At 43.8% G+C, this 22,705-nt stretch overlaps 1 protein-coding gene across 4 annotated transcripts in view; it reads right to left on the bottom strand.

Annotated features, from left to right (window-relative positions):
* Dclk1 (doublecortin like kinase 1) overlaps positions 1 to 22,705 on the bottom strand; it is a 306,342-nt gene that overhangs the window by 7,220 nt on the left and 276,417 nt on the right. For 2 of the 4 annotated variants that reach the window (XM_052730073.1, XM_052730075.1), the window contains 2 exons: positions 17,497 to 17,610; positions 12,416 to 12,489 (listed from right to left, as the gene is read on the bottom strand). In XM_052730073.1, the coding sequence (XP_052586033.1) occupies positions 12,416 to 12,489; positions 17,497 to 17,610 (188 nt within the window). The remainder of the gene's footprint in view (positions 1 to 12,415; positions 12,490 to 17,496; positions 17,611 to 22,705) is intronic. The other 2 variants (XM_052730072.1, XM_052730074.1) reach the window with 1 other exon arrangement.

Raw genomic sequence — 22,705 nt, 5'->3', positions numbered from 1 at the left:
GAAGGACACACAGGGAATGTGTACTGCTCTGTGTGGCCCATTCATTCAGTCCCGTCATTATTCAATACAAGGAGCAGGCGTGGCCTCTTCTCACACTTACGGAATTGCTGCAGATAAAATTGGATGTTTGAAAACGTTTTAGCAGGCAAGGCTTGCAGAGGTGTGAGGCACTTTCTTCTTGCCTTTGTAACTTGATGCAAGATAAGGTTTGAAAATTAAGCAATGGAGGCAAAAGAACGCCCCATCACAAGCTGACTGGGAAAAGTTCCCCTCCCCCTCACGCTCTTGCCTGGCACCTCCCGTCATGCACCAATCCAATAACAGACTTGTTGAGATGGACTTTAACTGTGATTCTCCTTGTTGAATTCTCAAGGACCTTCAGATGTTTAGTTCCTGATCTCCCTCGGATGGCTATCATTAGCTGAGTGTTCAGCTGCTCTAAGTCACGAGCCACTGCAGTGGGACACTTTTCCAGAACCGCTGACCGCAGTTGGTGCAGAAGCGGGTGGCGCTCCTGTTAAACCTGTGCTCAGATGGCCCCTCACTTTGGCCTTCCTCTCTTCAGGTTCTCTTGGGGTGATCCTGTTATCTTCCTTCCTTGCTCCTTTGCCTAGAGAAACCTCTCTCTGCCTTGTTTAAGTGCCCAATTCCACAAGTCCTGCCTAACTCCCTCATTAGTAGCGTTCTAAGTGGTCACCTTCCTAGATAAACCTTTGTGTGCTACCACGCTCCCAAATTTCACGGTACTTCGTAGAAAGGTGTATTGACCCTATCGTATGTATATTCTGGGGTAAGGGTCAGATGGCAGTTTCTATTGGATTTAGAGATGCTTGAGAGTGAAAGAGGCTGTCCAGAGCATCTCTGTCCAGGGCTCTGTCTTTATAGGACTGCGGTTGAGGCTCGGTATGTGGAAGGATTTTCCCATGTACGGCCCTAAGAACAGAACGCCTGTCTCTTGCACAAGGCCCAGGCAAGCATTTACTCTGTCATCTGTTGTAATAGAATAAAGCAGAGTCTCCACGTGTGCCCAGAACACCTCAACTCCGTTCTCATCCCAAGTAGCAGGGAAAGACCCTAGTCACAGACTGTATCCAAGACCAAAGGCTGAGGGTACCCCCATGCTGATGATCAGATGAAATCTTGGGAAACAGTAAGTCAGGATCTACCCAGTCCAAGCCTCCCTGAATTTGGGGGACTATGACCTCCTAGGCCTGGTGCTCACTACAGAAATGACGGTTTCCTGCCTATCTGGGTCAGTGTAGCAGTTATCAATAGTGCAACCAAAGACCACATAGAGGGTATTTCTTTCCGTAAACCTCTGCACCCTGAGCACCGGCACATTCTGCTTCTGGCTCTATGGACTGTGGTTCATTTTAGGAGGTTTCTCCATCTCCATTCCCACAACAGTGTGGTTTGTAGTGCATTTACTGTGTGTCCTGCATAAATCACCAATGACTGTTTTCTTCCCCATCTTACAGACTATATAAAGGGCCATGATCAAGCCTTAGGTGCCTTCTCTGAATTCTCCACAGTTCACAGCACACAACAGATACATTATGAACTTTGTGACTATTGAAATATGAGGAGTTCCAACAGAGGTCACCTACTTCCCTCTGGGGTACCCAGTCTCCAGTACATCCTGCAAGTAGCTGACAGGTCAATTTTCACAAGGTCCAGTGTATTTACAATTCCTCGTAAAGTCTAAATCCTTGTCCCAGGCTCGCCAACGCACTGACAGGAAAATTCTCCAGTGTTGAGTTCCTGTTATTCCTCAGAACTGATTGGTGACATCAGTAAACCCACTGGGGGCCGCTAGCAGACACTGGCTCTTCCAGAAGCCATCCCTTTGCTCTACTTACCTTAGTCAATCCTGCCTTAGTTTCTTTTCGGACACCTTCCCACTCTCATATTGACTCCAGTGAAGGTGACCCTACCATATCTATGAGAGGGGAAGTGCTGGGCTTGCCACTAGAAGCAAGCCTAAGCTGACAGGTTTAGGATAGACACCTACCCAAGTCAACAGGACACCCTGAAACTGTCTCCGGCAATTCACCTTAACAATGAATGCCCGTTTTCCAGATGATGGCTTCTCAAATCAATACCACAGGATATTGGAATCAGAGACAATTCAGTGAGAAAAGTGTGAAGGACAGAAGGGAACTGGGCTTTGAATGAGTGCTCCATCTACCTACTGCCAAAGATAGAACCCACCCACAGACCTATCTGGTTATAGACAATACCAAGTGTTGTTTGTGCATCAACCAGTCCGGTCTGGGCTTTCGTCCTATACCATCAAAACAGTCCACTGGCAAAGCTATGAATCCACTTGATCGTCCTCAGCTCTGCATCCTGGCTCAAGCTGCTCCTCACCTGACATGACTTCTTCTCCTCTGCCCAGCCCAATGTGTGGATTCGCCAAGACCTAATCACAATTCATCTAGTACAGTGCATCACCCGCTAAACTCCTCTGGCAAGAACCTTCTTCACCAAACCTTTTGCCTTTAATCGCACACTGGCTTTTTACCACCCTTTCTGTGTAGATTTCTCAGATTTCGTGTAAATTTCTCTATGTGCAACCAGAAACTTCCAGAATACTTATCTGACTGTGGCATACTAACTGGGCATGTATCACACACTTCTTATTCAATCAGAATTATTTTAGGTGATTATGCACTTTCTGAATAATACTATAAAATAGAACCCCTACCAGCTCTATGAAATTATAAAGCAAGAAATTAATAGAGTCAATACTTCAGAATCTAATCTGTTTCAAATATTTGCAAAATTATTCCTATGTCATAGAAAATCATTTTTCTGTTATTCCTGCATTGGCAAATTGCAGTTTCTGTTCACAGTTAGTCTCTGCCATTTATGATTTCTTTAGAATTGTAATTAGAGCCCTCAAAATTAGCACACCTTTCAGATATGTACAGTTTACTATCTACAACTGGAGTCTGTAGCCCTCTTATGCATTTTCAGAACTGATAAATTTAGCAAGAAAACAGGTCTACTTGTGGTGATGTATTCTCAAGAGAAATTGTTCTGCAAATGTAACGAATTGGAAACCCTCTGCTGTGGGATGGTCTGTATGTCAAATGTGTTGCTGATTGGTCAATGAATAAATCACTGATTGGTCAGTGGCCAGGCAGGAAGTATAGGCGGGACTAACAGAGAGGAGAATTGAGAGAACAGGAAGCTGGGTCAGGGAGACACTGCTAGCCGCCACCATGACAAGCCACATGTGAAGATGCCGGTAAGCCACGAGTCATGTGGCAAGGTATAGATTAATGGAAATGGATTAATTTAAGCTGTAAGAACAGTTAGCAAGAAGCCTGCCACGGCCATACAGTTTGTAACCAATATAAGTCTCTGTGTTTACTTGGTCGGGTTTGAGTGGCTGTGGGACTGGCAGGTGTCAGAGATTTGTCCTGACTGTGGGCCAGGCAGGAAAACTCTAGCTACAAATGGCGTCCAACGTGGTGGCAAGAGTTTCCACCTAAAAACTGAAAAAAAAAAAGATTCTAAAACGGAGCTAAAAACAGCTTCCTAATTGTCTCTCTCAAATGAGCGGCAGCTGCCGGTTTGATCTACTATGGCAGATTCCTGGCATGTGCGCTCGACCTGCAGTATGGCGGAAATGAGGCCTCTGCAGGTGGCACATTAAGCTGTGTGGTGGATTTAGCCTTTGGTAGTACAAAACAAAAAAAAAAAAAGAGGTTTCTGGGCTACACGCTGCTTGGATAAAAGCATAGACCCACTATTTCTGAGAGTTGATGGCTCCCAGAGGTGGCGGAAAACGTATCACCGCCATGTTGGGAAGCTGAAGTGGGCGGAGCCAGCAGCGCCAGCACTGTTTCAGGCTTAGAAGGCTACAGTTCAAAGCAATAGGCTCAAGCTAATATAAAAAAATAAGCCACGTAAAGATGGCTACCACACAGAGAATCTGGATTATGTTCTCTTTGATATTCGTAACTAAAGAAAAACATTTGATTACAAAAGCTGTTGAGTTATGCCAAAATGTATATTTTAAAGGTACCTTGACTTCAAAATTTGGATGTAAGGATATGTTGCTTTGGAAAGGAGGCTCTGCTTTTGTTTCCACAGAAAGCCAGAGGCTATGGATTTGTTCCAGATTAAGACACATCAGGTTTGACCAGCCAAGACCTCCTGAAAGGTCTCCGATGACACCATGGCCCAGATGATCTAACATCCAGAATGGTTTGAAGGCAACTGGCTCAGACAATACAGCCTCATGGACTATTCCATAATCCTAAAATTTTCTTTGTGTCCCCATAAGATACAGCGCCCCCCTCCAGCAGGAAGTAGTAAGAGAAGCTACGCCCAAATTTCCAAATATACCAAGCTGACTTTGGAGATGTGTAAAGGTTAAAACCTTCCTTTTTAAGAAAAGAAAAGGGGAAGTGCTGTGGGATGGTCTGTATGTCAAATGTGTTGCTGATTGGTCAATGAATAAATCACTGATTGGTCAGTGGCCAGGCAGGAAGTATAGGCGGGACTAACAGAGAGGAGAATTGAGAGAACAGGAAGCTGGGTCAGGGAGACACTGCCAGCCGCCACCATGACAAGCCACATGTGAAGATGCCGGTAAGCCACGAGTCATGTGGCAAGGTATAGATTAATGGAAATGGATTAATTTAAGCTGTAAGAACAGTTAGCAAGAAGCCTGTCACGGCCATACAGTTTGTAACCAATATAAGTCTCTGTGTTTACTTGGTCGGGTTTGAGTGGCTGTGGGACTGGCAGGTGAGAGAGATTTGCCCTGACTGTGGGCCAGGCAGGAAAACTTTAGCTACAACCCTCCCCTAAGCATGTGAAGCATGATTTGTCCTCTGAAGTGTTGTGTTACACATTTAAATTCCAGGCCATTTCTGAATGGCTGAGAGGCAGCTTTACTTATTTATTCGTTTTTTATCAAGCATACAAGAGTCTCGGATACCAAAGATGCTCAGTACCGCCTCCTCACTGCCTATCTTTGCAAAGTGAGTGTGTCTTCAGGTGCAGGCTGGATGTCCCATGAACACATCAGACTTCCTGACAGATTTATTTTGTAATTTGTTCTCTCAGTGATGGTGGTTGTGTTGGAACCAGCATGAATAGACTTGCTATTGAAATCTCAAGAGTCTCCTCAGTGAGTCTCCATTTCATTAAGAGCCCCTAAGAGAATCTCAAGACTGGAGTATCACATTTTGATGTTAATGACCACAAGTTAGAGGTAAGCAAGGACCCCTTAGGACTCCAATGCTGATTGTGGTAACCAAGTAGGAGTTACTTCAAATGCATGTGTGGCCTGGTCCCCATGCTGTGTACTGGGGAGCTTGGTTGAAAGAACATATCATTGGAAAATGAAATGATACAGAGAAACAGACTAATAAAGGCCCATCCTACATAGAAGAAACACCGCAAATACCCAGCTCAAACTGTTAGCTTTTGACTCTGACAAAGCCCCTGGCTGCTACTGTAGCAGGTGATGGATGGTTATAATATGCCAGTTACCACAGCAACTCAGGTAACTGCACTCCGCATAGCTGGAAATCTAAAAGGAATTAATATCTATCCTGTTCCTGGGTCACCACAAGACCAGGCACACTGAAATAAAAGGCAGCCCTTGTCTAAACAGGAGAACTATTTGGCCAGTGAATTCTATTGCTGATGAGTAAGCCTGTGCTCCACACTCTACTCGGATATTTTAATCCTGTTTCTGACAGTAAATTTGAAAATATGCACAAGTGAACTTGAACTTTCTCTCTCTGGTCCCTGTATAATGTTAAAGAGGGGAATGCTGCAATGGTGTGGGGAGGCTGGGCAGAAGTCAGGAGTCCGAGTTGTAGCATCAGCTTTGTCTTTGCTGCTAGGAGGCATCACATATCTCTGTTAATACCTGTCTTGTCAGGCAGCTTTAGCCTAATCCTCTTGGAAGCAGCAGTGGGTAGAAGTTGGGAGAATTAGCTTTTTGTCCTAGCTCAGCTAATGATGTGACCTTGGACATGCTTCCTTCCTATACTGTCTTCTAGATTCCATGTGCACGCACTGAAGGTGTGTGTGTGTGTGTGTGTGTGTGTGTGTGTGTGTGTGTGTGTGTGTGAACGCCTGATCCTCAGGAAAACGTTCACCTATGAAATTCCACCAGAATGCTTAATATCACCATCAATCTACTGTAATGGGCTGTGTTTTCTCTTAGCAAATAATAGACCTTATGGTCTATGGATCAAAAATATTTCTCTTCTGCAATACAGGCAGGATTCGCAAGGGATGTACTTCATTTCTGTTGTGTGGCGATGTTTTCTGTCATGGCAGTAATTACTGGATTTAGGAAACTACATTTTTCAAAGGCGCAAGTGTTGATGACTTTCCCTCTTTGGCTTTTCCTAATTTATTGCCAGCCATCACAACGAGTCTTCATTTCATTAATAAAAGAACATTATTGTGCATTTTGCCTTTTAGCCCATCCATTATTCATACTACCTAGGAGGCTGGGGCATTAATCTCAGGAAAACGCTCCTTGCTAACCCTCACTCTGTAGGGACTAAGTTATAATTTGCTTGCCATTAAAATTAAACTAACAAATCGATCCGGGTATCCCCCCTCATTCTGTTGTCTTTATTGTCATGGTTATTACTGTTCTGTTTCGTTTAGCTGGTGGATCCTTTGGAGGCCTTGCCAAAAACTGTAAAGTACCTGGAGACTTGACACAGATTTCCCCTAGAGTAACAGTCACCATTAAAATGGCAAAAGGAGGCCTGCACAGGATAGAACCAAGCAGCCTGCCCTGCAGTTTCCTCAAGGTGACTCTGTGAAGCATTGTTTCCAGTCTTCCTGGGAAGGCTGACTATGCTTCCATGTCTGCTAACTTGACCGGACACAGGACTTTGAGACTAGGTGTGTAAAGGAACCTCAACTAGCCTGACTCCACCATCTTCACAGCCTCCCACCCAAGGGTTACAATGATGGCCTTTGCAGGGCATCGAGCTCAGGTTTCCAGAAGACTGAATTTACTACCTTCATCTGCTCTGCAGCCTCTGGTTTCCTCACAGAAGAGAAACTGAACCTCCATGTGTCTGCTCCTCATCACACTAGCGAGCTAAGGAAATTACCACAGACAGGGTTTGTCCTAAGCAAATCTGTAAAAATTCAAAAACAAGTTGTGCCTTCCAGGTGTGTCAGGGACTTAGGTGCTTTTATTGTAAATACAAGCCTAGCTTAGCCAAAAGTCTTACAAATACTCCTGGGTGGTTAAAAATGAAACATCTCCAGAAGTAGCTTAGATGTGGTCTGGTTACCTCAACTCTACCTCATCAAAAACACATCCAGCCTAAAAATTTCTTCTTTGGGGTTCAACTATTCATTCATTAATTTAGCGAAGATACCATTTTAAATAGGTCCCGTTCCTAGTCTGATGAAATTTTCATTTTTAATCGATGGTACTTTTAATCTAAAACGGCCCTTCACCCTTAAACACAGGGACTTTTTGCAATGAGTCAGATGGGTAAGAGTTCCTGGTTTCGGGTCATTTGGTTCTCTGATACACCTTTTCAAATCTGTCGCAGAGGGGCATCAGTAGCCACAGACGACGTGTCGATGAATGGATGTAGCGCTGTTCTAATAAAACTCCTTTTTAAAAAAATGAAACAGGAAGAAGGCTAGATCCTACTGTTTGTTGTAGCATGCCAATCCTGTCCTACAGGAGAGCCTTCTAGACTAACTCTGTTTTCTAAACTAACTTTCTGCTCAGGACACCTGAGTGAAGGTAGCCGTTGCCAACCCTCATTAAAGGTCAGGCGCTTACCCGGGGAAAGTATTAGGAAAGTTCCTGATTCCACCTCAAGAATCGCCAGTTTTCTCAGGCGTCTGTCTGCTAGGCAGTGCCTTTCTCTGGGACGTGAGGGAGACACAAGGGGGTCCTTCCTGAACTCTGTTTGGGGGCTGGGACAGATGAGGGTGCAAGAAAGGTCGACTCCAAACCCCAGGCTTTCTGCCCCCAAAACTCCCTTCTCTCAAGGGCTGCTGGATTTGAACCAACGCTCAAGGCTTCTCAGTTTTTAATGTGGTGTATGCTCCTCATGTATTTGAGAATCCTTTGACTCCAGCTTGGAAACACGTATTTATTCTCTTTCTTGATAGACCTTATGCTGCTCCCTGGAAGAGAGGCTCCCTGGCCTTCCTGTTTACTCCTTCCTGTCTGGTGACTGTCTGAGTCTCTTCGGGGAATGTGACCAAGGCCTACTTGCAAAATGTGGCAGAAATGAGTATGTAGAAAAGACAGTGGATGTTTACCTTTAAGTCAAAAAGAGGGACAGTGAAGTAAAAATAGACACTGAGCGGTAGTTAGTAGACACTGGATTGCCCAGGACCTTAGGGAAAGGGACAGACTCTTCTGTTTATACCCACTGAGGAGGACTTAAGTGCCCCTCCCTTCTCTCCTTTCTAGTTACAGGTTGAATTTACAGAAAGACGTATATGTTGTTGAAAAGCTCTCAGAAGAGGCCTCTGGAAACAAATCAAATGAAATCAAAACTGAACAGCCATCGTCTTGGCTTAGTGAAACATGGCCCGGGTGGCTCACTATTCACTGTGTAACTCCTAGCTGGTCTGGAATTTGCTGCATAGACCAGGCTGGCCCTAAACTTATGGAGAGATCCACCTGCCTCTGCCTCCCAAGTGTGGGATCAAAGGCATGTACTACCATGCCGAGTTATTCCTGCCCTTCTTGCCACAGCAATAAACAGGGAGTGCTCTTTTTTTTTTTTAAAAATGTGGCCTGAGACCTCAGGGGTTCCTAAGGAAGAACTGCAGGGCCCAGTGATCACTGTTTTCTGGAAGCGTCTCTGCCACCAAAGCATTCTTGATTTTGAGGTTTGTCTGTGATTTGTTGGAGGCTTTAAACTTACCCCCTCTGTTACAAGAAGCCAGGGGTGGGGCAGGGGCTAGGAGTGGTCAAGCCCATGTCGTTACATTGGCATCTGCTCCTGTCCTCTGGCAGCCTCTGGGACTCAGCACAGCAAGGCCAAGGCGACTCACCACCAAGTCGGCCTCCTTGGCCGTGGCTGGCAGAGCTCTGCTGTGCTCACAGTATGCTGAGAATCCTATCTGGCCTCAATAGGGACACCCCTTTCAAGCCTGCACCCAGCAAGATCCATTTAACAGACCCCATTCCTTTTAACAGCGGAGCATGACAGCATTTGATAGCCTCCCAAAGCTGGTGCCCGGCTGCTGGAGCTCTGCCTCATTACTCACTGTTTCAGGAGGGGGGTTGGTACCAATATGCACATTTCCGTCACGTCATGCCTGGGAACTCAATCACCCCTTTGTCCTATCTCACCTCGCCATTTCATCTTATTCAACACTGGTCTCCTGTTTTGGTGTTTGTTTTATTTAACTGAGGTACTTCATTTTGGCCATGGCCACAGTCTGCACACTTCAGATGCAGAATTCTTTTCTGTGTGTTCGTGGCCATGGCATCAGCCACAGGGACAGCTGTACTTGGGAAAGGCAGAAATGATGTGACTAGGTCTCCTCTGGGAGCAGGGAGGGATAGAGTAGGCTGTACGTTTTCCTGGGACTTACAACAAGGAGAAGCAATGTTTCAGGGGGTGTGGAATAGCCTAGTGAGCTTGGGCTTTGGGTGGCAAGGCCTCCTAGATAAAGGGGCTAGCCAGAGAATGCAGTTCCCTGGCTGTAGGTAGAGGGGGGAGTTGCTGCGAAAAGAGTCAGGGGCATGAAGGAGAGGAAGGAAAATGGACACCCATCATGTCTCCAGGATCACTAAAATGTCGATTAAGAGGGTTCCACAGATTTGGGGCACCTCACGCGGATGGTTTTACTAGCTGACACCCTCATGTGAGCTACTTTGTAAATGCGAGTGGGACTCCGAAGTGCTTTGCTCGGAACAGTGTCAACAGCCAGGAGCGCTTATAAACACAGCAACTGGGAGTGGGTTGTTTGCCTGCGATGATGGTTTATGTGGAAAAGCTGGCCTGCCACCCTGGGTAGATGAATGCTCCCACTTCCACGGAGATAAAAGGGAAGCATTTGCGATCAGCGAGGAGAGCGTGTTCATTCTGGGTCTAAATGGCGTTATAAAACTTCCTAATTAAGCATAGACGGCAATGAGACTTCAGTGTCAAATCTCCTGTTTAGCTTTACATACTGTGTGCGCTGTGGATGCAGCAGTAACTATAAACATTGTTGTTACTGCCCCCAGCTGGAAAACAGAGCAGTTTATGTGTGGAAGAAAAAAGAGATTATCTCCCATCTGCTCCTGCCCATTATTCAGGGATGTGTCATTTTTGTCTGCCGATGGGGACCGTCACTAGCTTGTAGTTAGTCTTTTTAATACTGGGTCACATGTATTAATTATTATGCTTACTTGACACACTGTGCCTACCTTTAATTCTATGAGTTCTGTAATTCCTCAGGATTTTCCTTTTTCTGAAATTAGATGAATTTAAGGATGCCAGTCTTCCTTTCTTTCTTTCTTTCTTTCTTTCTTTCTTTCTTTCTTTCTTTCTTTCTTTCTTTCTTTCTCCCTCCCTCCCTCCCTCCCTCTCTCTCTCTCTTCCTCCCTCCCTCCCTCTCTCTCTCTCTCTCTCTCTCTCTCTCTCTCTCTCTCTCTTTCTTAACACAAGTAAGTATAGATGTAATTAGACACACACGATGCCTATTTTTTACCATCTATCAATTCTACACGTACATGTCTGGCCGATATGCCCCAGGACAGGAGACATAGGATAAGAAAGGCTGCAGCATGCTATGATTCAATGTACATAAAGTATGAAAGGGAGCAAGACTAATCACCACAGGTAGATTTTCCAGTTAGCCTTTACCCCTGGGACAAAAGCATCCCCTGGGAAGGCCCGGGAGGGTGCTCCCAGGGTGCTGGGAATGTTCTGTGCCGGATACAGAGTCTGTTCCAGGAGTGTGCGCAGTGTATGAAATCTACTGGGAAGATTAGCTTTTGTGAAATGTGCACTCTTTTATATCACCTTCCGTGCTAAAAAGTCAAAAGCTGGGTCTGTGTGCAGGCCACTCGTAATTAACTCCCCCTCCCCCAAAGCTAATTTACTTAGGTAAATGAAGCACTGGCTAGGGGACCCCTCCCTTAGACCAATCCTGAAGGCACTCAGAGCCTTCTCAGGAAAAATCTCTTAGACGTCTTACGAGGCTAGGGGTTTTCCTATTGTAAGCAGATCGAGAAATGATCATGACCTTACTGCATTTTTGATTATTTGTCAGAATGTGGCCTGTGCTGGTTTTCTAAGCCCTTTATTTTGAGACCCTAATTATAAGAAATAATTAGGAGCCATAATGAGAGGGCAAATTTATGCACATTATATATAAAGTAGATATCTGTCTATACCCACATGAATGTAAACTTATTCTGGTAGACTGATCCCTGAGACAGTGTCAGGAAGACACTCTGGCACTGCCAACAGACTCCATTATTTAAGGAAAACCAGTGCCGAGGCTGGGGGTAGGGGCTTTTCTTGGCAAGTACTACATCATGGAGCTTTTACCTGGAGATCGTTTTGGAGACATTAAGGTGAAGAGAAGTTCCCTAGAACTTCTCAGAATTCATTTCTCAAACCATCAAAAGTCATCTTGCTTGTGGGTAACTCTAGAGAGATACACACACAATGCCCCTTGCGGGAGATGCCAGGGCCATTGACTGGAAGAGGGAACGATGGGATAGAATTCACAAGCCGGTTAAACAAGTCAAGACTTCCCATGGACCCCCTTGCTCAAGCAGAGAAGCCAACTAAATCATCTGACAATTACAAAATATCAGAAAGTCAGTTCATGCAGTAGCTAGTACATAGAGGGGCGGAGAAAAGGGTCAAACAGAAACAAAACAAGAAGGGGGAGAATTCGAAAACACAAGCTCACCAACACACACAATGCATTCTGTAGCCCACTGCGCTGGGAGGCATTTCTACTGCTAACGTGTAAATGCATTGTTCCGTCATCTAAGGAGGTTCAGGTCGGGCTGGATGACTTTAAAATGACAGTATATGCTTCTATAGAGCTCACACTAAGGTGCTTCTGCAGTTCCGTTTGTTACAGGACAGCAGAGCTCTGGAAACATCACTGCTGCAATCAGCAACAGCAGGCGAAGGCTTTGGCATCAGCGTGGAATATACTGTCCTTTTAACCGGAAGGGGAAATCGATACTGAGCATGTGCAATGGAAAGAAAGCTGGCAAATGTCAGTGTGAATAATGGGTGAAAAAAAGGAATGAGGGGGTGTGGCATCTCAATCAAGATTAAAATGAAACTGATAAAGCAGCATATGGACTGAGTAACAAATCAAAAACATGTTTATCCACTGAAGGAACTGGTAAATGGAGACTGCCAGCACGTTGCCATGGAAACACTGACTGTTGAGCTGCACCATCTCATACCTTATCCAATACATTCCTGGTTGTTGGTAGTAGTCCAAAGACCCTGATCTCTTGATGGTAAACCCGTGGTCCAGCTGAGCAGAGAGAAATGGGGCAACTCAGTGGATCAACATTGTGCTCGAGAATTAAGACTCCAGTCCAAGCTCTTCATTAACTACATACGTACGTACACACAGTGATGAGGCCTTTTCTGCAGAGCAGCTAGCTAAGAATGTAATCTGCACATTGAAAATAAAATAAAACAAAAACAAAAACAAAAAACACAAATCCCTTTCGAGTATCTTGGATGCCAATTTGTTAGGATAGCTCTAGTCTGTCAAACCAGTTTTTGCATATACATTTAACAATGTCCTCAATTTCAAAAGCTATAAACACCTTTCTATATATACAATAGAAAATGCTTTGCAGTTAAAGTGAAATCAGCATTAGTCACTGTGAGCAGGCAGATTCGACACCCTCCCCAACAACACCCAGTAGGCTTTAACTCACAGCTTTATAACTATGAAATAAAAGGAAAAGATGAGGTTTGAAAAGTACACATATCACAAATATTTAGAGTTAAGAGAGAGTGGATCTTCAAAAATATAGCTATTCTTAATTATATTCCTGAACTAAAGAGATGAGCTAGTACAGTTTCTCCGGGAAAATAAAATTAAATGAAAAATAGCTTTCTCTGAACATTAAAGCATATATGAGCAGTTAAGTGCTTAGTGTTAACAAAAGGCAGAGCAAATGCAATACCAGGTGAGTTCCCAATACTGTCCATTCTAGAGTAATATGTCAGCGTTTGGCTACCTGGGAAGAAGCCTCAATGCCCAAATCTGGAGAACAATAGCCCCCTGCTTGCCTGTGCCCTGTTCGGCCCATCCAGGATGCACCTTGCTTTGGAAACAGAGAATCTGGAGTTCTTTCAAGCGTCTCACTGGTTTGATGCTCCTGACAGCTTCTACTAATTCACAAAAGGCATTTCAAAAACATGCCAGGGCACCAGGCATTTAAACTAAAAACCACTCTGAAGATTGGGTGTTCTGATTGGAAACTAGGCTGTACTAGTGTTCAGAGAAAGCAATGTGAGGTTGTAATCTTCAAAATGTATTATTTCACACACACACCCCCTTTTTTTTAAAGAGAAAAACCTCGTAGCACACTTGCTCTCTAGGAGATGGTTGTTTGGCCTCTATTTTAGGCCACAAAGAGGGTGGCAAGTAACTAGTTCTCTACTGCCATCTAGAGGTGGAGTGTCATAGAGCAGGGCACAAGGGCTGTTGAACCCAGCTTCCCAGCATCACGTATTAGCTGATTAGTATGGATTTGTTCAATTAGACTGAAATGCTCTACTTGTACGAACAGAATTCAAAACGACAATGTTAAAGCATTAGGAAAATTATCAACTAAAACAATAAACAGCACTAAATGGGGGAGAAATTGGAAATGTCATCTTAGTCATGGGTCCTTCATCAAGCTGGGCAAATCTAATCATGCCTCCCTCCCCTCTCGGCTCTCAGAGAGTCCACCGTTAAAATGTCATCTCTAATTCCATTTCATGTCTATAAATTGCATTTTAATAACCTTTTGTTTCCCTGTTGTTTTTTTTTTTTAACTCGCCCAACTGATAGAAAAGGTGTCAGGACAATGAATCCTTCTCGGAGGCAGAATATCTTGGTTTTATGGACAGCGTGGATCCTCCTTTGACCACACTGCCAGACTCAACAACATTAGGTCATTTTCCACTCTTTCTGAAGGGTCCCATGACCCCCAAGATCTCCGGTTGGTAATTATGTTCCCAGCCAATTTGGGACCCTTGTGCGGCCTCACATGAAGCCATCCTTTGGCCTTCCCCTGCTCTCTATAGTGTATGGAATGAGAACCAGGGCAGGAGAAGGGGTAACATGAACAAGCCAGTGTGGTTCAGACTGTGCATCCATGTTAAACGACACTGATGTCGCAGGTGACACCTGTGAGCGGAGAGTGTTGTTGAGACTGTATGCCCCTTTGTTCTTGTGTCACTCAAGAAAACAAGCAGGTCACAAACTCCTTTATAATTACTGATGCTCTGTGCCAGGTAGATTTCTAACTAAAGAAAGAGAAGTCCTATGTAAAGACCAATGGCATGACTGTTTCCAGAAAAAGAAGGAAAAAAAAGGAGGAAAAGAAAAAAAATTCCACAAACTGACACTCCAATCTAATTAAAAAAATTCCAGGAATGCATATAATTAAAAAAGAACAGGACTATGTAAGATAAAGACAATTTAAAGTGAAATGCATGTGTTTCATAGCCTTCTGGGAACATATATATGCTCAGGAGAAAAATCTGTTTGAAGGAAACTTATTTTTTACTTAACTTATCAAACAGAAATCATCACTGTGTTATGTTTAGTGGAGAAGTTCTTATCATGGGGGAATAAAACCAGAATTATTAAATTGTAAGTGGTCTTTATAGATTATCCCATTCATAAAAGGTATTTAGTTCACCTTCCACTGAAGTCCTGTCTCATACAAGATTATTGCTCTGCGGTCATACACAGAGTTTGGAAGGGCATATTATTTGATACTAATGTTATTTAACATTACTTAATCTTGTGAAAGAACCGCTACAAATACTTAGTCTTTGTACTTAAGACCAGAAACAAGTTTACAGAATTTGCCAATGCTATTTGGAAAGCTAAAAGCAAGGCAGTCCTCGTGGCTAGCTTTCAATTCCCAGCTCTCCCCAGGCCTTGCAACTTCCAGGAGTCTTTGTAGAAGATGGAGATGCTGATGTGGGAAAAACATCCTGGAGAAGGTAGGTGAGTTCAGACCCTCCCTTTTGACACTGACATTGCCATCTTTCTCATACTTGAAGTTTGAACAGCAGTGGCTTCCATGCAGATTATGCCCAAGTAGTGTGGAATGGCTAAAGTGCCTTAAATGTGCATCCAGTTCAGGGGTAACTCAAAGTTAGCACTCTGGAACTCATATTTATATTGTGGTTTGGTTGCCATGGAAAATACGTCAGTAATAAACTGAGACCTCTCCTCTCACAATAGCATTCATGCTGGGCACAGTGACTCATCTCAGGAGGCTGAGATAGGAGGGCTAATTCAAGTTTGAATGAAGCCAGCCTGGGCTACATAATGAGCTCTAAGTCAGCATGGTGTACAGGTGAGATCTTGTCTCAAAAAGAAAAACGAAACAAAACCAACAGCTGCAGCAGCAGCAGCAACAACAACAAAACCCAATAACAAAACAAAGAAAAGCAAAAGAAGACAACTGCATTCAAAATGGTGTAGTTGTGATACTTAGAAAAAAATATCAGTGGCAACTGATATTCTGTTGAGATATTTTGATGAAGGTTTAACAAATTCATAATGTAATAAATTAGTAAAGACTTGGTTTCAGAATTTATCAGCATCTGATTAAAATAGAATTTGCCCTCAAAGATGTATCATTTGCTGACTGGAAAATTGCACAGAAATTTCCGTCCATAGTCATTACAGGACTCCCAGAATACTTAAACAAACCATTACTAAACAGACAAAGCAAACTTAACCAAAGATCGATTAAGATGAAATTATAGAGAAAAAAAAAAAGAAACCAAATGTCCCGGGTGGGAAAGATATTCTCTTTATCAGCAACGAGCCATGAGCAGGAGGAAAGAAACAATCCTTTTTGTGGACAGGGTGCTGGCCACCCATTCCAAAATGGGGGCCCACTGGAGCCAAATCTTTTAGAATAGCCAGATCTATGAAAACAGAGTTTTGGATTTTCTGGGTATCCCCAAGAGATAGTAGCTTGCAAAAATTCCTAGCTGATGACAGAGAACAATGAAACTCTGGAAGATATGGAGGACAGCTGATTTTGTTTTCCCACTGAATTTTCTTGGAAAGAGATAAGGAGAGGCAAAGAGAATAGCTTGAGTGTGTAAAACCTCAGCGTTGCTGAGGAACATCTAGGGGAGTTTACATTCTAAGGACAACCATCTGTCTACTCATGTGTCATTTACCCTCACTGTATGGTAAAAGGTCCCCGGAGGACTGTGAGATGGAAACAGCAAGAGCAAGCTTGTCTTTGTGCTACTTGCAAAGTCAGAAAGTCCCTATCAGACCGGGAACTGTCAAAACAGTCCTTGGTCCTTATGGGAGTCTTAGCTTTGGCACTCTAGCAAGACCAAAAACGAAAAGAAAAACAGAACACTGAAACACACCCATAGAAAGGATTAACCAGGAACACTGCTCATGCGCTGAGCAGTAGGGCTGTCCACAGCATGAATACTCCCCCGAGGTTCGCTATCACCCTAAATTCTTTGTTGAGAAAAGGGGAATAGCTTGAGTGACTCTCACAGGAAGTGTGCTGCTAAAATGTACATAATTCTGGCTGAAGAGCAAATGGTTAAAAAACTCAAGTGATCTTAGATGTGGATATATGCACTCCAGAATTTGACACCAGGAAGTTTGAGGTTTTAGTATTTCTTAGACCAGTTTAATCTTTGTTAGAGAAGCTATCAAATTACATATGGTGTATGCCTGCATGTGTAGAACAGGAAAAACAAAATCCAGTGCAACCTCATCAAATAAAATGGCAAATGGCAAAAGATGTCAACTTAACAGATTCCGAAGGAATGAGACCTTGTGACTTCACTGGGTGTTCCCAGCAATCCAGTCTCTCTGAACAGCACTCAGGGTTTGCTTTCTGCTCTGTTTTGCCTTTTGCCTAGATTTAGTAGAAATGTCTGCATTGCCCCAGCTTCTCTGCTACGCTGTCTACCTCCCAGCTTACCGTTCCTTGCAGGTCCTAACTAAAGGATGCCGAGTACTTTCCCTGATAGTCAAGAAGTTTACACTGGCACAGAGTCCAGTTTGGGGAGAGGTTTTCTTTTTTTTTTTAACTTAAAAAAATAAATCATGAAATTAATATATGCTGCCAGATACCCTGGAGGTGTTGGATAATGAGGCACTCAGGGAGACACTCTACACACACACCACCTCCCCTGCTGTCTGAAGAAATGACCCACTGTGCTGTCCCCGGGAGGAATCTCACAAGGAATGCCTGTCTCTCGGGTGGGCTGCTCTTAAAAGTTAGAGGTGGATATTTCAGATGCTTACTGCTATGACAGAAACTCCAGCTGCTGTGCTGTTCGGCTTGGGGCCTGTGTTGAAATGCTTCTTGATCTTGCCAGCGACTGACAGCTGATGCTCATTTTCTGGGAGACCGTCGTCCTGGAGGATAAAAAGAGTGAGAAACAAAGAAAAAAAAAGCAAAAATGAGATACACAGAAGTGAGGTCGAAATCTGGATCTCAGGTCAGGATCCTAGAACTGGAAGAGGTCGGAGACCCGTCAACCAAGGCCTTCTCACGACGCTGTCATTAAGAGGACTCCACCCACTGTCTTCTTTGCTGTCTGTCTTTTAACTGCTGGCCCTATACCATCAGACCCTCAGAGGTTTGTCTCCAGAACCAAAATATTGTGACTTTGGTTTCAATAAAATCTATTTTCAACCTTGGCCCCGTGGACATATGTTCAAGGAAAGTTAATATGGCTCACTCAAAACTGTCGGACTCAGCAGGACTTCTCCCTCGGAGCCCATGATTTAGATCCAAAGCTAAGGAGATGAGCAGATCTGGTTGCATATGTGGCCATAAATAAACGCCCCCCCCCACAATAGCTGCTCAATTGGTCATTCTAAAATTCCAGACAACCCTCTAGACAAAAAGTTCTTCCCTAAGTTTGAAATCCTCCTTACTGCTTTCACATCATCTGCTGTTATGACTGTCATTATGACGTGAAGCTCCTTTTAGCCAAGGCTTCTGCTCTCGGCTGAGAAACACCACTCTCCCGGGCTAAGGGTGGCCAGGGATGTGAGGATGTGTCACCACTCACTGGGTCACGACGGACGAAAGGCTGCATGATCCTTGAATGCAGGGGCCGTATTTGCTCACTGCTGGATCCCCAGGTCTTAGCACAGTGCCTGGGCACATGTCACACATTTAATAAACAATTATGGAATAGATGAAAGAATGGACAATAGGGTGTATATCACTGGTAAAATGCTTCTCATTCAAACCTGGGAGAAATGTCCATTTTCGGTCCTGTTTTATTTTCCTTTCCCCTTCACCACTTTACACATCGTTTCTTGTCCCTGTCCAGGAAAAGAAACCTGCTATTCCCCCAAGCATCCCACACGTGCTTTATGAATGAACTGCTCTCTGCACACGGGCTCTGCTCCTCATTTCAGCATTGGTCATTCATTCATCCAGCCGATATTAAATACAGGTCTAGATGGGAACCAAGATCTTACTAGTTGGTGTAGGAAAAGACAGCAAGCAAAAGATATGAATGGATCCTATTGGGACTCTGATCTCTCTTTTTCTTGAAGACTTAAGTCCAAATAACCTGTTCTAAGACATTTTCCTCGTTTACGCACAGTCCATTCCAATGGCTTTTTGTTAAGTCCCCAATGTCTTTTATTTTGTCAGTTTGCTCTTATACGTGTATTTTCTGGTATCAGGTTACCTTATTAATCTACCATATTGTATCTATCCATGACCTATCTATTATCTATGCACCCACCTGTCCACTATTACCATGTTGTACCACCTTTTCCAAGTTTTCTGCAACTGTTAATGCGAGCCCTTGATTCTCTGACCCGCGCACAGTAGGTATTCATGTTATAATGAGCATATGGGTTAGTGGTCAAAAGAAGGAATTATCTAATATGTCTGTTTTTTTTTTTTAACACAATCTGGAGGAAGAGTTTCCAACAGTGAAGAGGGAAAGATATTCCCATTTTACAGAATGAGCCAGAAATAAACGTTGAAATGGGATGATACTGGGGAGGTTACAGAACCAAGGATGGGTGAAATACCTCCTATGCTGAGGGCTAGACTAGGGACGCCAGGCTGTGGGAGAAAGGAATGACTTCTACCTCTGGATGCCTGCATGCTAATGGGGAGAGAGAGGGCACATGACGAGCCAAATTATGAAAAGGACCAACAAGATAAGGATGAGTAGTTATGAGGCAGCTCTTTCCAAAGCTTGGTGGAAAATCCCAGTGTTGAGAGGAACAAGAACATATTGCCCCACTGTGAACAGGCTTAGAAAATTGTTCATAGGGGATGAATTTAACCTTGTCCTTAAGGATCATAATAAGGCTGACAGACAGGAAGGAGAAAAGATGATATTTTAATGTATAGTATGTCCAAGTAGTTAAGATGTTGCCTACCAAGCAATGAGTTAACCAGAATATCTCAAGGTAAGAATTCATTCAGTAGAATAATGGCAGATGAAACAGAAAGAGTAGGAGATTATCCAAAATCAGTAGAGTTGTGCTCTAAAAATGGGGGGAAAAGCTATGCTTCTTTTTTTGTTAAAGATTTATTTTGATTTTAGGTGTATGGGTATTTTTTTGTGTGTATGTATGTGCACCACATGCGTGCAATGCCTGTGGAGGCCAGAAGAGGGCATCAGATTTCACAGGAACTAGAAACAGAACAACAAATATTTGTTGGCTGCCAAGTGGATGCTGAGAACTGAACCCAGGTCCTCTGCAAGAGCACAAAGTACTCTTAACCACCGAGTCATCTCTCTAGCCTCCAGCAATGCTTTTTAATAAGACTGATGTAATCTAAGACATGTGTGCAATGACCAGCCTCCTACTCAGACATCTAGGTAGGCCACTAACTAGTTTTTGACTCTACATGCCACTGGTTGGTGATAACAAATATGTGGCCCAGACTTTTAAAATGGGGCAAATTCAGTGGCGTATATAAATGCCACTCCCGATGTTGTTATTATAAAAATGGTGCCTGAATTTTAAGACAGTCAGTCAACCACCCTTGGAATCTAAGTTAATTTTTTTGAGAGATTATTTACATATTTCACAAGGCATGGAATGAAATGAAAAGTCTTACCAGTATCAGCATTATGCTTCTGGTCTAGCTGAATTCTTGAATTAAAGGGACCACTTTTCATACAGTGACACATTGTGAGGTACTGTTACACTTCACTGCCAATGTTGTAGATATATGCTACCCATGTCTTACTACCATAGTTCCAGGCCACTTCAGGCAAAGAGATTGATAATGGACTTTTGACTATGAAATAGGATGGGAAACTATGCTGGGGAAGCAAATTTAGGTCAAAGAAACTTGAGTCCAGTGTAGTCTTAGGATAAGCTAGAGGAGACAAAAGAGCCGAGAGACAGCAGGAAGGGGCAAGGGTGGAAGGTGGACACAAAGAAGAACTCCCCAAGAAGGAGCATGTCTTTCTCCCAGGCAAGCTGAGACAGGAGCAGACTAGACAAGGTCTGTGTTTAAATGTAGGGGAGGTTAGCTACCAGGAGAATGCGGGCAGAGCAAAGTGAAGGAGGGTTCATTATTGGCGGCCCTGTGACAACAGCACATGCTTGACTCCCTTTATCCTCAGACTAGCACCCACTATATTCATTATTAGTCCCATTTGAAGATGAACAAACTGAGGCTCAGAGTGGTGACATCATTTGCTCAAGGTTAAGTCAAAAGTGAACCATGTCTGAACTGTTCTTACAACCAAAGCACATTAACTACATCAATAGAGGACGTTCACTCTCATGGAGTCCTTTGTACCTAGGTTCCAAGTTATTTAAGAGTAAATACTCAATGAGCTGCCTTTTCTGCGATGAAAATCAAATAGCAGTGTGGTAGAAGGGGAGTTCAGTCAGGGGCAGGAACCAGAGGCTGCTTGCACAGGCCCTAGTCGAGCCTGAGGAGAATTTAGAGGTCAATGAGAGTGGCGATGAGCATGTCAGGGGAATGTTCCTTCAGGACATCATTAGAAACCTCTATGTTAAGTGAGGGCTGGGCGTCCACTCATCTATGACATGGAAAATTCACCTAACAGGGCCAGGGCTCTGGGGTTGTAGGACATACTGGGTAATGGCAGAAGGGCCTGGTTGACCTTCCTGAAGTGTGAGTGATGCATTGCTGACAGTGGGGTCTCACTGACACAGGTTGTGTGTGTTTAATAGCTTACGTGCAAATGAGAAAGACAGACGCGATTCAGTAGGTGCAGCCGTATTCGACTCTCTAGACAGAGCCATCCCGTCCCCCGGCCATCAGCACCTTGGCCAGTTTCCCTTCACCAGCCTCTCCCAAGCAGGTTCTTGAGCAAAGGGTTTGCTTCTACCATCCTGCAATGGACTTCCTCCTCATTTCCCAGCCTGATTCTGGTCTGAGTCTCCTGTCAGATCTCCTTCTCCATGCTGGGGCCTGGAGAATCAAGCTCCCAGCCTTAAATTTCAGTGAAGGTTTGAGCTTCCCTGGGGCTATCACATCAGTTAACACGGAGGCAGTGAGACGGACCAAAGGACTCTCACAGGGCATCAGAGACAGTGTGGACTTCATAAATTTTAGAACATTTCTGCAATTAAATAAGGTGTCTCAACTGTAGGAGATCTCTCTCTCTCTCTCTCTCTCTCTCTCTCTCTCTCTCTCACACACACACACACACACACACACACACACACACACACACACACTACTCAATCACACAACACATACACACACACACACACACACACACACACACACATACACTGCAAGCAACAGATTTGTGGCATTTTTTGATAAATTTTGAAGGCCTTGAGCATGATGGGATTAAAAGACATAAACAATCAGATTTTCAGGGCTCTGACGTCTACCCGAGCCATACAGATTGATGGTGGGAGTTAGCTGACTTTCTGCCTTGCATCAATGCAATAAATAGGACTCACTAAAAACATGCATTTTTATATATACATCTTTATCACTATTACTTAGAATAGATTATGTGCCAAAAAATGTGCTATGGATTTTCTAGATGTGGCAAACCTGGCAGTATTTTACAAATAGCTGCAGTATTATTACCATACGCTCGGGTTGGGGAGTCATTTCTGAAGTTTGACTCAGGCTGGTTGTGGTTTAAGGCTAGTGGTTTTTGATTTAGAAACTCCCATCCACCACTTGGCAGAACATTACAACTGACAAGAACAAAATTAGTTTGCAAAATGGAAAATGAACCTCTCCCAGCTGTCTGCAGGAGAGCTAACCTCCTGGTCTGCGTTCTCTCAGGGTTGCCGAGGAAGAGCTGCGGTGAGCACATGCTGGCGGGGGCTCGGATGTGAAGTCACCCAGTAGAGCGAATTCCCTCTTTCCTCTGGGAAGCGTGTCAGGGTCATGCTTTAGAAAAGCTGCCTTCCCCATGGCTTTTTGGGTTTGATTCAGGGATCTGGTTTCCAGTCCATTTATTGCCAGACTCTATTATTAAAAATTTCTGTAGATTTATGAGAAGCAGGGCAG

This window comes from Peromyscus californicus, unplaced genomic scaffold (assembly GCF_007827085.1).
Source record: "Peromyscus californicus insignis strain IS unplaced genomic scaffold, ASM782708v3 Scaffold_9__1_contigs__length_137607984, whole genome shotgun sequence".
Taxonomy (NCBI): Eukaryota; Metazoa; Chordata; class Mammalia; order Rodentia; family Cricetidae; genus Peromyscus; species Peromyscus californicus.
The sequence above is the reverse complement of the archived record's forward strand: the minus strand, read 5'-3'. Positions and strand labels throughout refer to the sequence as shown.